The sequence below is a fragment of the Amblyraja radiata genome, chromosome 2, assembly GCF_010909765.2.
Source record: "Amblyraja radiata isolate CabotCenter1 chromosome 2, sAmbRad1.1.pri, whole genome shotgun sequence".
Lineage (NCBI taxonomy): Eukaryota > Metazoa > Chordata > Chondrichthyes > Rajiformes > Rajidae > Amblyraja > Amblyraja radiata.
Genome location: NC_045957.1, coordinates 61,598,628 through 61,613,180, shown reverse-complemented (window position 1 = coordinate 61,613,180; position 14,553 = coordinate 61,598,628). Strand labels below are relative to the sequence as shown.

Here is a 14,553-nt window from a genome sequence, read left to right as displayed (position 1 = left end):
CATATGATGGACGCATAAGCGATATTTAATAATACTTAAAAGTTGTTTTCCTCGAAATAACCAGAGTTATTGTGGTCTTGATTTTACTCTCGATTTTTAAAAATAAATCAAGCTCTGTGTTTGTGGCTCTTGTGAATTCTTTGAGGTTGCTGTGAACGCCAAACAAAGGAAGTACCCAAGGCTTTTGTTCCCTCAACTAACCACCAAACTGACACTCTCAAATGGCTCCATGACTACCTTTTGCGACTGGGTAATACATTTTAACATGGATGGAATCAGCTCTGTGGAGAGCTCACAACCTCTCGTCTTATAACGGAGTTGGAAAAATAAATGACATTTTCATTTAGTGTCCACTGATTCCGATGAACTGTAGCACCAAACCACCTGTTACACTAAAACAAAATGAGTCTACCTGAAAGTAGACATGAAATTTCAATTACAATTAATTCTTTTTTTTTAACCTCTTAACTTCGAGATCTAGACTTTCTCAATGCTCATTGGGGTTATTCTGAAGTTGCTTCTTGGATCGAGAGATAAAGATCTGAAAGAAGCATTTTTTGTTAAATTATACTATCGTGCATTAGCTGCCACATAGTAACTCATAATGTCGTTGCGCTGTTCTAATTTTAGGAGGTGGATCCAATTACAGAAGTGTTTTATTGGAATGCCAGCCCGGAAGTTCAAGCATTGTACCAGCCGGTGTACTGTTGCAATTGTCTTGTTTTGATTGATCATAACGAATAGTAGTAATAATAAAATGTACTTGACTGGAGCGATAAGACATTTAATTAAGTGCTATGTACTTTTACTAATTATCTTTCATTGTAAATATTAGGAGCAGTACTTAATTATGAGCATAAGCAAATGCTCGTTTTATGAATGTTCTTTCGCCAGGTAACAACATAAACACTAGAAAAATTGTGAAAATAAGTTATTTTTTTCGCGATAACAATTACGTCCATATGAGTTCTGAGTTTATTCCAATACAGGTGGAACTCAATGAATAAAATATTTGAGAAATATGTAGGGCTGAAAATATATCGACAAATATAATGAAGACAGGTGTTTCTGTGTAACTCTTTAGCCTTATGTGTATTGTCCGGTTCATAGTTACTAGATACAAATCAAGCAGAGTATAGTCAAAATAAGTGCTGCAGTTTGTTTAGAATTACATATGTTAGTGCATTTACAGGAGTACCATAACTCTGTCATTTATTGTAAATCGCTCAAATTAATGAATCATAGAGGAATTTAGCTGATGCCTCTTCATTTCCAAACGCTCCTGCCTACAGTTGCCTTTCAGCCCTGCGCATGTAAGAGATGGTGATTTATTAACGACAGGGAAATTGAACAAAGCAGCACAGCTACACCGTGGTATCCAGGCATACATACTGTGAACTAGAACATCATCATATGTGTTTGTATTTGTTGCAATTAATCATGAAAAAATCTAAAATATTACTGACACGCGAGAGACTGACTAAACACCATCACAGACATGCCGTGATTTAAATCTGAATACTAAAGGGCGCTATTCATCACATTTATGACAGTTTAAAGAAATAAAAAAATCTTAAAACATAAGCAAAATAAAAAACAAATCACAAAGACACTACTTACCACAATTCTGAGCTGATCTGTGCCACTTCACTTTCTCAGACAGATCTTCCAATTATAGACTTATTTTTTAAGGAAAGTTCATTTTCACATCAGACTGAAACAGATCTAGTGCGAATACTGACGACTACATATCTATTCCGGACCGGCTGCATTAATTATTTAATGAGTCACGTGACAAGAGAGATTAAAATTTCAATACATACACGGAGGAGACGCGTGACCCTTTATCTTGGAGTGTGGTGTTTTTTTCTCTTTGCGTCCTTCTTACTTGAATCTTTATTGTTCGGGTTTACTTTTAGTCTTTGGATACTCGCTGGTAAGTGATAATGCAAAAATGACTGGCCTGTGCTGATCCCAGATTTGACAGGTCCGCCATTGATGTCACCTACATTTTGAGCTGCCTCGGTCCAACATTCTTGGGCATTTCTTCAAACTGTCTTTATTGTCCACCTGACAGTTTGATATTGAAGCTCAGTGTTACAGTACCCCGCATACATAACCGTCACACGGAAGGCTAACTCTTTCATATGTGACTTTGCACCCCCCATAAGGCTGTTAAATTTGACACCGAATCGACCCTCACTAGCCGCAGTCGATATTTTATTATACCACCCAAATGTGTATTAGGTTGTATATTGTGTCTGTAGGTCTACAAACGCCTAGCATTATCATAGTGCATAAGACTAGTTATTTTAAGTGTGACAGGGAACATTATGCTGTTAAAAATAGTCGATGATCCCAATAAAATTAACGATTTGTGGCAATTCTGCTTCCTATATCAGTTAAGCTTTACTCAAATCATATTATTGTGTCAAATGTTGTGCATTTGGCGATTATGCACTTCCACATATTTCGAATGAAGAAATGTTTTGGAATAATTTTAATCAATTACCAACAACTCTCTAAAATGTCAGCTGCAAAATGTGTGCAAATATGGAATCAAGAAAGTAAGAAAGTTAGCAGAAAAACATGTTTCAGTTATTCTCTTCAATAATCAGAACAATGTAGTGCCCCGTGGGTGAATTATCTCTCATTACTCGTGAAGGATGGAATCCACCCTCTTAAGTCATTAACTACAAAAATGTTCCACACTAAAACCATTCAAAACAAGCATAGTTTCTCATCACGTGCAATCTTCCGAGCTTGTACATAAATCATGGACGATTTTTCTTTACCCAAGCACACGCTGCACATTTAAAAAAGTTAAGACATATGCAGTTTATCGATGTGCGTGTGTATGTATGTGAGTGCATATGTGTCCGTGAGAGAATGTGCAGGAGTACGGCCGGCTGTGTGTAATATTCAATATCGCTGCACAACTAAATGTAGTTTTAATACATATTGGTTACATTTTTGACATTTTAACTTGGATAACGAGCTGTATTATTTTGGCTCCTACCTATAGGCATAGGAAATAGTGGAAAGAGCATTGTCCATCTCTTAAAGGTCAAGGGTTTGAGGGGGTCAGTCTGCAACGCTAAAAACGGCTAATCGGTCAGAAAAGTTGTCCTCTGGGTGAACTCACTCTGGTTGCCCAGCCGTTGACAAACAATGCAACGTTTTATTACAAAAGACCGTTCCTTGTACAATAAAGCAAAAACATCAAAAGAAAAAGATGCAAACGGGGTTTCGTGTGCTCGTTGCAACAAAAGTTTGGTCATGTAAAGGACAGGGTATTATCAACTTACGCTATCCAAAACTATTTTTACGTTGAAAATTATTGCTCGCCTTTGAAAACATGCGTTTTATAATATCCTCTTGTAATAAACGTTGCCCAGCTAAAGCACAACTGGGGGGGGGGGGGGGGGGGGGGGGGGGGGATTCATGGTGTGTGCCGAGATGGCCACATTTTATTCAAGAGATCCAATGTGTTCATACACTCTTCTAAAAGATCACCCTTCAGACTTGCTGTTGAAGTATACAAAGAAGTATTTATTGAATGAAGTGATTAATGATTCTGGGTAAAATCTGTTATTTTCAATCTGTTTAAAATTCCTTTTTACAGATAAGCAAGCACAGTTGTCTAAAGACTGAAGTTTCTCATCGCCTTTTCTGTGCCTTTTTATATTCGTTTGCCGTGGTCGTAAACCTCATACAAGCCATATTTTATAAAGTTTATGTTTAATGTAAACGTTGTTTATTTGTAATTCCTTAAAAGCAAAGTATCTTCACAGATTACGGTTATATGTACAGGTTTAAAAAGAAAGTGAAGTGTCGAGTCGAGTTTATTTTTTTTCCTCGCAAAGGTTCTGATTACTTGTAGGAAATATTTCCATAACTACAGAGTATTTCAGTTTCTAGACAAAATAATTTTGGGAAGAAATGACTGCATCATGCTTAATTACATTTCCCTCACCACTCATGGGGTGCATAGAGTATATTGAGATCATTAGTTCTTATTATCTGCAGAATTTGCAGAGAAAAATAAAAGCAAGGAATGAATCTTTCCAGTGTGAATTTTAAACAATTGCTACGCAAAGCCATGTATCAAAATCGACATCAGGATGTTGAAGAATGCATCATTTGTTTCACAAAAATACTGCGGTTAGCCTGCTTTTCAGGAGCCATGATATCTGTGGGTTTCTTTCAAGCAGATAATATAATGGAACAGATTAGATTATCATAACGTTAGAAATCGTCAACTAGGACTTTATATTTACATAATTGTTGCTTAATTATTTAGCCCCTTTCAACAAGATGAACAAAATTGTGTCACAGCAAATATTCGCGTATTTACCCTGGCAATTTAAGTTTCCCGGCCCCAGAGAATGAGTGTTGCTGTAAGCATTGATATCGCATTTTAAACGTAACATGTCTCAGGCCCATGAATGCAAAGTCCATCTAAAACTAATTTCACGTGATTACAGTCTCATTCAGGATCAGAAATACAACAATTAGGGTTATAAAAGGACATTCGCCAGATGACTTATTATTTGATCGCTTCACATTTTACTGCATTATTTACGACCTAGTGACGTAGAACTTGATGTGCAGAGGCTGTAGAAAGATGAATTATAGATCTGGACTATAATTTATCCCCTTTCGCTGAGTTATTCTTCGGAATCACACCCTGTTTTTCCTTTTTTTTTAAATCCGCATTGCTAGGGTAGGAATGTGACCATTTTTTTTTAAATCAATGAAATGTATGGTCATGTTTTGGTGTAGAAGGAAATGTTAGTTTTGGTGTGTTTATTCCATCCTGACTGCAAGTAAATTGCACACGTAAGAACTGAGATGGTCCACGAATTAACATTTTATTTAAAGCCTTGGGCTTTGTTTTTACACAGTAAATGGTGTCTTCAATTTTAGCAACATTTTGGCACTGCACATAGCACACTGAAATATCCACAGAAAATACATAAATCTTACCAATGATTTGTACAGTTTCGTCACATTTGGACTGTACCAAAACTGTTAAATATACAACAACTCGTCTGAAATCTCTGAATAAGCTCTTTTCACATTCGTACACTGATATCAGTACCACAACTATATAGAGGATACAGATTTAAAATAAAGAAAACACCTTAAATAACGCTGGCGACATAATTTATTTCCTATATATGTAGCATCTGAACAGTTTATTTGCTCTAAAAAAACATTTCCACATCCACAAATATTGCTGCCTTTCTCATTTTCTACAAACATGTTTATCCTTATATTCTCACAAATATTTCAACAGACTACACTAGTTGAAATGATGACGCTTACAGTTCTTCACAATATCTATTATTCACGGTCCTTTGCTCTTTTTTGCATTGAATATCATGGTAGAAGCCATTTTGACAGAACTTCGCATGTGGGGGTAATGAAGGATACTGAATGTACCCAATCAAACAGAAAACATTTTAAAAGACTGCTGAGAATGGGTTAACACAATATAAATGCTTGACCTCATGAGGTTAGTAGCATATCTCATGGAAGAATATTTTCCTTGCAAGAAATCCTTCCCCATTCAAGTCAATTATGTGGCAAACACATTTTGGTCCAAACTATGTTGTGGGAGAGGGGTTGGAGACGCGAAGCAGCTATAGGCTTGATGAATTTGGTGCTGAACCATCTGGCTGTGGGCCCTGGGAGGATACTTGTGTTTGCTGGCTTGCAGAAGATGATGAGCTAGCAGAACGCATCTTAGTGTTAGGCAGTTTGTGATCTTTCTTCCATTTCATTCTTCTGTTCTGAAACCAGATCTTCACCTGGCGTTCAGACAGGCAAAGAGTGTGTGCAATCTCAATGCGTCGACGCCTGGTTAGGTAACGGTTAAAATGGAACTCCTTCTCCAGCTCTAATACTTGTTGTCTCGTGTAAGCAGTTCGACACCGTTTGGGCTCTCCTCCAGTGTAATTGGGGTTCACTGAACAAAAAAAAGTAACCAAACATAAATACAGAGACAAGCACGAATCTGACAATGGGTTTAAATGTACGTGAAGGAAGGTTATAAAAGTCAGAGTTTTTTGTCAAGTGTTCTGACAACGGAGAACAATCTACTGCAATAAAATGGCTCTGGGTATTTAGGTTAGAAAAGCATCAAAGACACATGGCCAGAAGCGGGATCCAGGGCAATCAAATTTATGGGCTCTGTAATTACCGACCTAACTGTTAGGTGATCGTAAATCTCATGAAAGGGCTAGTTACAGAAAGGGTTCCGCACATCCGATTTCAAGTGAATTTTAATTGTTTCAGTTAGCTTTAGTTACTTACCGTTGGTAACGTGAATTTTCTTCATCCACGGATAAACTATGGGCTCTTTGCTGAGAGTACCCTTCTGTACAGTGGCATTTTTCGCGTTTTGGCTACACAAAGCTGGTGTGGCTACTGGGACCACTTCACAAAGCTGATTCTGTCTCGGTATGTGATTTTGGACGCTAGCCTGCGACTGGATATGACCTCTTTGCGACATGTCTTGGTTGCCAGTGCCTTGGACATTGTTGAAGCTGTAGGTCGGCTCTGGGTAGTTTGATTGTGGGTATAGTGCCTCATGATGGAATCCAGTGTCCCGCGGCCGCTCGTAGTATTCAGGAGATTGGCTTGGTATGTAGTTATTTTGAGAATATTCCTCACAAGGTGGAAATTTTGGCTCAACGTAGTTGGAGTTTATCAAAAACGAACTCATGGTCATTAATTTCTGAAGTGCAAAATACTAATTTTTCTCGCGTTGTCGTTTTTCTGTTCCATAAAACCCTCCTACTTGCTGTCAAGTGTATAAAGTTAGCTGTTCATGTGATGTCGGCAGCCAATGGGAAGAGTGGCTGTGGGTCCCGGATAAGGAAATACACCAATGATGAATGCATGGAGTCCAGTGAAAAAATCCATATTATCATTCAAAATCTCGTTTCCCTGAAATTACATTGCCGCATAAAAAGAAAAAAAGAACTGAAATAGTCAGAAAAAGAAGTACTTGTAAAATAACTTAAAATAAACAATGATGTTGCGATATTTTATCGAAACAGATATTTGTAAAATATGTTGTGACGCGGAAAATATCACAAGATAACATCTACAGCGGTCTGATAATGTCTGAAATAGTTCATTCTTTTCCGAAAATGCGGCGATATAAACAATTTTCGCCCATTTATCGGCGGGACATTAAGGGGATTTGGGAATCAATAATATCATTAAAGGCATTCTGAGATTCAGTCCTTGAAAGAAGAATTCCCATAAAATCCTGAAAATATTATACTTATTATAATAACACATGAGGCTTTTCGAGTATCATACTGCAGAACCTACAGTAAAATTACATTAACTAAATGTTCGATAACCCTAGCGAACGTCGGAAGATGTTGTTATGTTTACTTAATGCATATTACAAAACGTTATGTAATCAATTGGTATTCCTACATGGCATAATAAAATTTGTTAAAACAAACTGTCAGTTTAATGTTCGATTGCTTTTTAAAAAAAAACTGATTTAATTGTGTTGCGTGGAATAAAAATGACATGAAACGAACATTGTTATTGGAAATGCCCAGTAAACGTGGATAGTGATTGCATTACTTTTATATATAAAAAAAGAGAATGCATTCAGCACAACTGTTCAGTAAAGCAATTAATTTGAATGAATCTTTATTGTAGGGAATTTAGTAAACTTTGTCAATTTTGAACATTTGAATTTTGAAATAAAGCTGCTTTTTTTAATCTCCCTGTATAGCTAATAGCTAAAAAAATGAATACCAGGTGATTCTATCATTTCATGTCACGTCTGCATGAAAACAAAATGAAAACAAAATGCTATTTCAATATGTGTTACCTGTTATAGAATTGGATTAAAGCACCAGTAATATTTGATAACACTTTCTATTGTTTACTTCCTTTTTTTTAAAGGCAGTAATAACTTGCGCAAAATTGTACGAACTAATTAGCTTTTTGGATTGATTAACCTGATTAAAATCCTACCATGCTTATATTCGAATTCAGTTCTATCCCAAATAAACATACTAAGTAGTTGCCATAACAGAAAAGTGCCAAGTTGGTGCATTGCGCGTTACAGTTCCAAAGTAATCATATGAAATATGCTTTCTGGACTGTAATAAAAGTGATTCATAACATTCGTTCTTGTCAATAAAGGAAGCGGTAAACTCTCAATTTTATGTGTTGGACGATACACTGCATCCAGACACATTAGGGCACATTTGATGAGAGAGAATATTTTCCAACCACTGGAACACGTAGTTAGTAGAGTACATTTACCAACCCACCCTGTTTTGCAGCGCAGTGTAATCGTCCATTAGAACGCGTTCAATTAAACACCAAGCTGTAAAATCAATTGACTCTCGATGTAATTAATACATGCTTATTTTCACTGCTCACTATTCAAAGAAGCTATGTGTGGGACAATTTAAATAGGATCATTAATATTTTGGGCGATTTTATTTTACATACCACTAGAATAACGTAATTAAATGTGTCTATTTAAACAGTGTATAATATTGTTTGAATATTTTACGAAATAAATTTGTCGAAATTATGTTCATAAAATCTTAGATTCTGCCAAACAAACCCTTTATTCTGACAAACTTCCTAAAATAATTGTGCCCACCCCTCACCTTCTCTTAGGCAGACTTAGGGTGCATCGCTGTGCACCGACCAAGTAACTTGCCAGTAAATAAAGCAGTCCTGTAATTAGCTTGGGCCATGTCTATATTTACGCTCTTTGTCGAAAAATAGGGAATTAGAGGCTCATCGTATAAACACAGAACGTTTCTGAAGACGTCCAAATGCAGGTCAGTCGCCAGAGCATTTTTTCATAATAAACAGAGATGGAGCCAAGACCCCCAAGTGTTACCTCGCCTGCTTGCACGTTTGACATTTTTACTGCAAGGCTAGATTTACAGCCATTTTAAAAAGAAAGGAAAAGTTAACGCTTTTTACGACATTTCCAAATCATGGGCATTTTAAGAACTTGCATCAAATTTTAATTTTATAAAGAGTCGTGGTGAAGAAATCCGTTTCACATTAAAGAGAATCCAAGTTCTGAGGTACTGAATTGAAGATTTGTTTCGCGGTTTAATAAATCAGAAATTACACTTTACCAGCCTTAACTCTTCCGAACAGCAAATCGGTAGTTTAGTTGATTAAGGGTGTAATTTTTTCTTCATTGACCGTCCGAATCCATCTGCACTGCTCGGGGTTTATCAAATAGATTGTACCATGCCAAAATGTACTTGTTTCCCATCTCTATCTGGGGCATATGGTCAAAACAGCCGGAGTCCGAGTCAAAAACAAAATAAAACAAATAAAATTGTACATTTCGAAGATACATCTTCGAGCAAGCTTGCACCGCATCCCACAGAGCTGCACAACTGTGCATTTATTGGACTTCGACCCGGGAAACAAAACAAAAGGTTTTATTCAATGAAATGGGATTTCGTAAGGGATACGCGAAGCTAAGTTTGGAAGTGACCGAAAAGTGACACCGTGTGCATTTTGTTTCTTATTAATCTTATACATTGACAGTCTTTGTTAAGTAACAAGGCGTGCCATTCGTGAGGCGACATTTTCATATTTGTTAGACGCGGTGACCTGAATTTCACCTCGGCCTTGGACTTAGCTATTTCTAAAAGGCCTATAGTGCTCATTCAAATACCAGGGTGTTTTGCCCAGGTCATTACCTTTGTGGAGGGGAGAAAGTAGCCAAAATGCATGGGTTCTACACTGCCTATATAGTCTATAGAGACTATTCGATAACCGTCTTTAAACATTTGTAAATATAACTTCGAGTGAAAAAATCAATAGATCTGTAAATATCTGTTTGATGATCAGAGAAAAATACAAATCGGGACCATACCGACTAATATTTAACAACATCCGTGATCGGATAATTTGCTTTTAGGAATTTGAAATTAATTTAAACTTTCAAAAAAGTTGCACAAAGCGCTGTATTGTTTCACTAATACATCTGCATTTGATTTCAAATCCTCTTATTTGTGCTCCCATCCCTATGCTAAGTGTTCCAAATTTCATCCTCAACATTTTATTTGAGAATGTCATCCTTCTTAAAGAAACCTATTTTAGGCAAAAATCGCTTTTAATCTATAACATTCAGTTTTAAAATTGTGACACGTAGACCTTTTCCCCCTCAAATTCACCGGCCGAGTGTTCCCAATCGATTCTATTGCCGTTTAGGAATATTTTTTTAATTTCTTACAAACTATTCTAGTAACAAGTGTCAACATTGCAAAACGAAATTATTCGTTTGAAATAAGTTTCCGATCATTTTTTAGGGGGGTATAAAGGTCACTTTATGCATGATGGATTTCCTTATTTTCTTTATTTCTATGTGTTGCACTAAAGCATGCCGTTCTCCTCGTTCACCAAAACATGCGACCTCTCTATACGTTTATCACTTACTCTATCAGCAGCTTTATTCCTATTTGTCCATACATACATAAAGTGAGTGTATGTTGAGATCTGTATTGTAAATGAATATTATGTGTTTTAAGAGGAATGCGATCGGGTGGGGTGGGGGAAGAAGAAGGTTAGATGGACTCCGAGTAAAGATGGCTTCTTTACCTACTGAATAATGCATTTATTTTCGTACCGCATATGAAATGGTTCGTCTTTTTGCAAACTCTCGGTATACGGGTTATGCCATTCGACCTGCTCGCAACCAGCATTATTTTCGTTTATCTCTGTAATTTCTGATATTTCTTTAAACTAACCCATTACCTGTGTACCAATGATTTTCGAAAGCACGCATTCTCCAGTTCCAAGGTAGAACTGTAATGTAGTTTTGCGAAATACATTGTCTCCAGTTGCTTGTAACTTGCTACCGTGTAAATCCAAAGATCTAACAAACATATATGTGAAAGCTTTATGGTTTCTAACAATCTTTATATAAAATGGACTTGATCTTTATGTTTAATATGACGAAACGGCAATAGTGCAACTAACTGTGACCAGATATTCGGTATATCTAAAATTAATGCCCTAGACAACATTTGTCCTTCTCTGATTCAATTCTTTACTTTGAACACTGCAAGCACAGTCAATATTAATCTGCAACCCATATTTAGCATTAGCCACGAATCTATAATGGTTCCAGTGCTGACTCATTTGTAAATCATTGCTATTATATATTTAAATGGTAAAGAAAACAAGTCCTCATCATATATTTCTTCAAATAAATAAAAATATTCAAGGATGTAAATAAGATTTAAACAACATTATATGTGTCGTTTTGTTTTTAAAGGCTACACGTCTAACCAAGTGAGCAAAACAGAACTAAATGAAGTATTGCATAGGCTACATCCCTATATAATTTTATGATTTAAACTAGATGTCATTTCGAACATATGTACCTGTGAAGTCTTCATTAATTCTAAATTAGCAGCAGTTGTTCTACATTTCTTTTTTTGCAAGAAGGTTTCTCTGAATCTAAATCTAATTGATGTAAATCTTTGCCTTGGGGTAGATTGTGTACGCTGCTGTATAGTGGAATTCAACAGACAGACTGCATCTTAACCCCTAAAATGTTTTTCAGGCAGAAAAATGAGAATCTAAATAAAACAATTGTATTTTTTTCGACAAAAGTCGTTTGGTTTTTGTACAGTTACTGAAGATTTACCTGATACATTTACACAGCAGATAGAAAATATACCGCAGTCGATTATTCAATATGAAATACAATGTGTCTCGATCATGAAAAGAACATTTTTTTCTTTCCTTTCGTCAGTAATTGAGGTCGTTCAGTCGCTAGGGTTCACCTGGAGTCCATAGCATGATACACGGGTAACTCAAAGCAATTTTATCTTTTGTGCTGATAGTCAAGATCGTGCTATAACATTGACATCAAACTCTGTCTGAGCAGATGATTGCAAGTCGTGCAAAACGTAAACTTTTGACCCTCAACTTTTTGACCTATAGTTGTACCGCCCTGCCAACCACCGTACAGGGAGCCTTTTTCAAAGCACCATTGGGGACTAAATAATATCCCTTTTCGTTCACTATTTTCATGATGTACGGCTAATTTCAAGTTTGGGAAGGCTAAAAGAACCCCACACCACCACCCCTCCCCCTCTACCCTTCACCCAACCCTCTTCCCACCCTGCTCCCCCATAAGCGAAGCGCTCCTTTAATTTCAAAAATGGCATGAACCTCAACAGTCTGCAAGCTGTTCATTCAAGTGCTCCTTTATTTTGTTGGATATTCCAAACTGGGTAAGTTTTTTTATTGCAGCGACCAGCCGATGTAATTATAGATAGCACAGCGAAAAAAAACAACTCAATTTAGCGTGAGTTTACTTTAGCATATTCGTTTTTTCCCTGTTACACAGATAGAACAATGGATACGTGAGCTCTCAGCCCATGCTAAAACTGACTGTGAACTTGGTCTAAAGCGAGCTCTGCTGGTGAGTCGCAGAGTGTGCAGATACAATTTCCTTCAATTCCTTCTTTTTCCTTTCTGGAAACATATTCTCTGTGATTTAAGGAACGAAAATCCCCCACACCATCAAAACATTTCCAATCCAAATTGTATATTGTAGCAAAAGAGGTGCGCATTTTTATGTCCCTTGGCAAGACTGAGGTTCGTTCGTTCTGAAGATAAAACAAAATACACTACGAATTATCTTAAGTTCAACTACAGACATTAAATATCACAAGGAAGAGGAGAAATAATAAACGTTGTTACGTTTTTTTTCTGTGATTCTAAACTGTCTCCAAAAGACTGTTTCAATTTACCCTTTCCTGCCTCCGCGCGTTAACAAATGCAAACGCATAAACACAAGTAATTCAAATTGCTATTTTTATCGTTGGGCAACGATATCTTAAGGTGTGCATGAGAATTCATTTGTACTCTCCCATACCCCCCCCCCCCCCCCCCCCCCCCCCCCACACACACACACACACACACACACACACACACACACACACACACACACACACACACACACACACACACACACACACTTTTTATTTTATGATGGACAAATCTCTGGTAATAAAATAAAAGACAATATCGGTTTATTTAGTGAGTCCACCTATGCTTCCCCCCCTTTCCCACTGCAGCAGGATACAATGAAATGTACGCAATTCTTCAGGCGGTTATTATATCTACTATACCAGCGAACACAGCAGTTATTAATGAAAGCATTTCAGGGGCTTAACAAGGTCTCTATTTCTGCAAGGTCATACTGCAGTCAAAACTTTACGGGTGAAAAAATCATGGCAGCGTTTTGAATAACAATCTATTTCTTAAGATCACTATTTGTCTCGACTGAAATACAGTTAATACCACGAACCTTCGTATCAAGGGACTTCATACAAATAAAGCAATAAAATTTGAATACGACTCAAGTCCTGAGAGCATATGTGTGTTACTTTCTGTTAATATCCTTAATTTTAAGAATTTAGATATTTCATCTAACCATATCGTTAAAAGTCAAACATGTAAACTAAATACAACTGAAGAAGGAAATTAGTCGGCAAAACACTGATTCAGCTTGCTGGGTAATCTGACATTATGTGTTAGGTTAACACGTGGATAATATTCTCACACCTACATTTATATGTATTTACCCTGTGGGTAAGCTGTGTGGTAACGCATAATGTTCCCAAACATGAATATTACCACTTACTACGTGTTATTTTGTGCTGTAATGAATGGCAAACCAATTATCTTACTTTCTCATAAATAGGAAATCTCAATACTGCTAGACGCACTTTCCACCCCCCAACTACCAAAAATCCACTGAAGGGGGGCCCCCAGAAGTGTGTCGCATAATATAAAGCTACATTCGTTTCATACATAACATTTAAATTGCACCATTAAATTGCCTGTACCTTGCTCTAGATTTGAGAAAGAATCTCATGTATACAGTTTAGGGAAACTTCTATTCTATCCACAGATAAACTAGCATACATTGCAATTGAAGAACGTGGTGCCCTTTCGATGCCCTTAGCACAGACGAAACGTAAGCACGTCGCATTCCAGATTTTATGTCGTCCATCTCTTTAGCACACACAACCTTTCATTTGTTTTACATTTATATTTTTACCGCGATAAGAGAATTGTTGCCTGAGAGGCTGCTTTTAATTTTAACCATCGATTAATGAGATGGCGTCTTAAAGGGTAAATATATGACACGTTAAAGCTCTGAATTAAGTTCCTCAAATGAAACTTAACCAATAGCTTATTTAAGAAACTAAAATATTTTTGCAATTATGTCCTATTTAGACATTGCAAAGCAGCTTTTTAAGGGAAATTTGATTCACTATAATTTCAGAATAAATATTCTGTTCTGACGGAAATTTAATTTATTGATAATTTATGTTTGACTCACTGAACAGATTGCCTTTGTACTGCGTGTATGTCTTTGGCCAAGGGTCTTCTTGAAGAACAACTTCGTAAAAGACGCCCCAATAATGAACCCGTGTTTCTAAAAAAAATATCGTTCACGTAAAATGGCAGCCTCAAACCATAGAGAGAAATCAT

At 36.7% G+C, this 14,553-nt stretch overlaps 2 protein-coding genes across 5 annotated transcripts in view; both read right to left on the bottom strand.

Annotated features, from left to right (window-relative positions):
* The window catches only part of hoxa4 (homeobox A4), a 22,311-nt gene extending 7,819 nt beyond the window's left edge, over positions 1–14,492 (bottom strand). Inside the window, exons 1-4 of one of the 2 annotated variants that reach the window (XM_033047665.1) lie at positions 14,402–14,492; positions 11,421–11,586; positions 6,322–6,957; positions 1,621–5,974 (exon numbers count right to left, since the gene is read on the bottom strand). In XM_033047665.1, the coding sequence (XP_032903556.1) occupies positions 5,649–5,974; positions 6,322–6,739 (744 nt within the window). In that variant the 5' untranslated portion in view covers positions 6,740–6,957; positions 11,421–11,586; positions 14,402–14,492 and the 3' untranslated portion in view covers positions 1,621–5,648. The other variant, XM_033047675.1, reaches the window with a different exon arrangement.
* The window catches only part of hoxa5 (homeobox A5), a 29,513-nt gene that overhangs the window by 7,819 nt on the left and 7,141 nt on the right, over positions 1–14,553 (bottom strand). Inside the window, exons 3-4 of one of the 3 annotated variants that reach the window (XM_033047646.1) lie at positions 14,402–14,553; positions 12,236–12,656 (exon numbers count right to left, since the gene is read on the bottom strand). The gene's annotated coding sequence lies outside the window, so the exon portion shown is untranslated. Of the gene's footprint in view, positions 1–12,235; positions 12,657–14,401 lie in introns of those variants that run through there. The other 2 variants (XM_033047640.1, XM_033047653.1) reach the window with 2 other exon arrangements.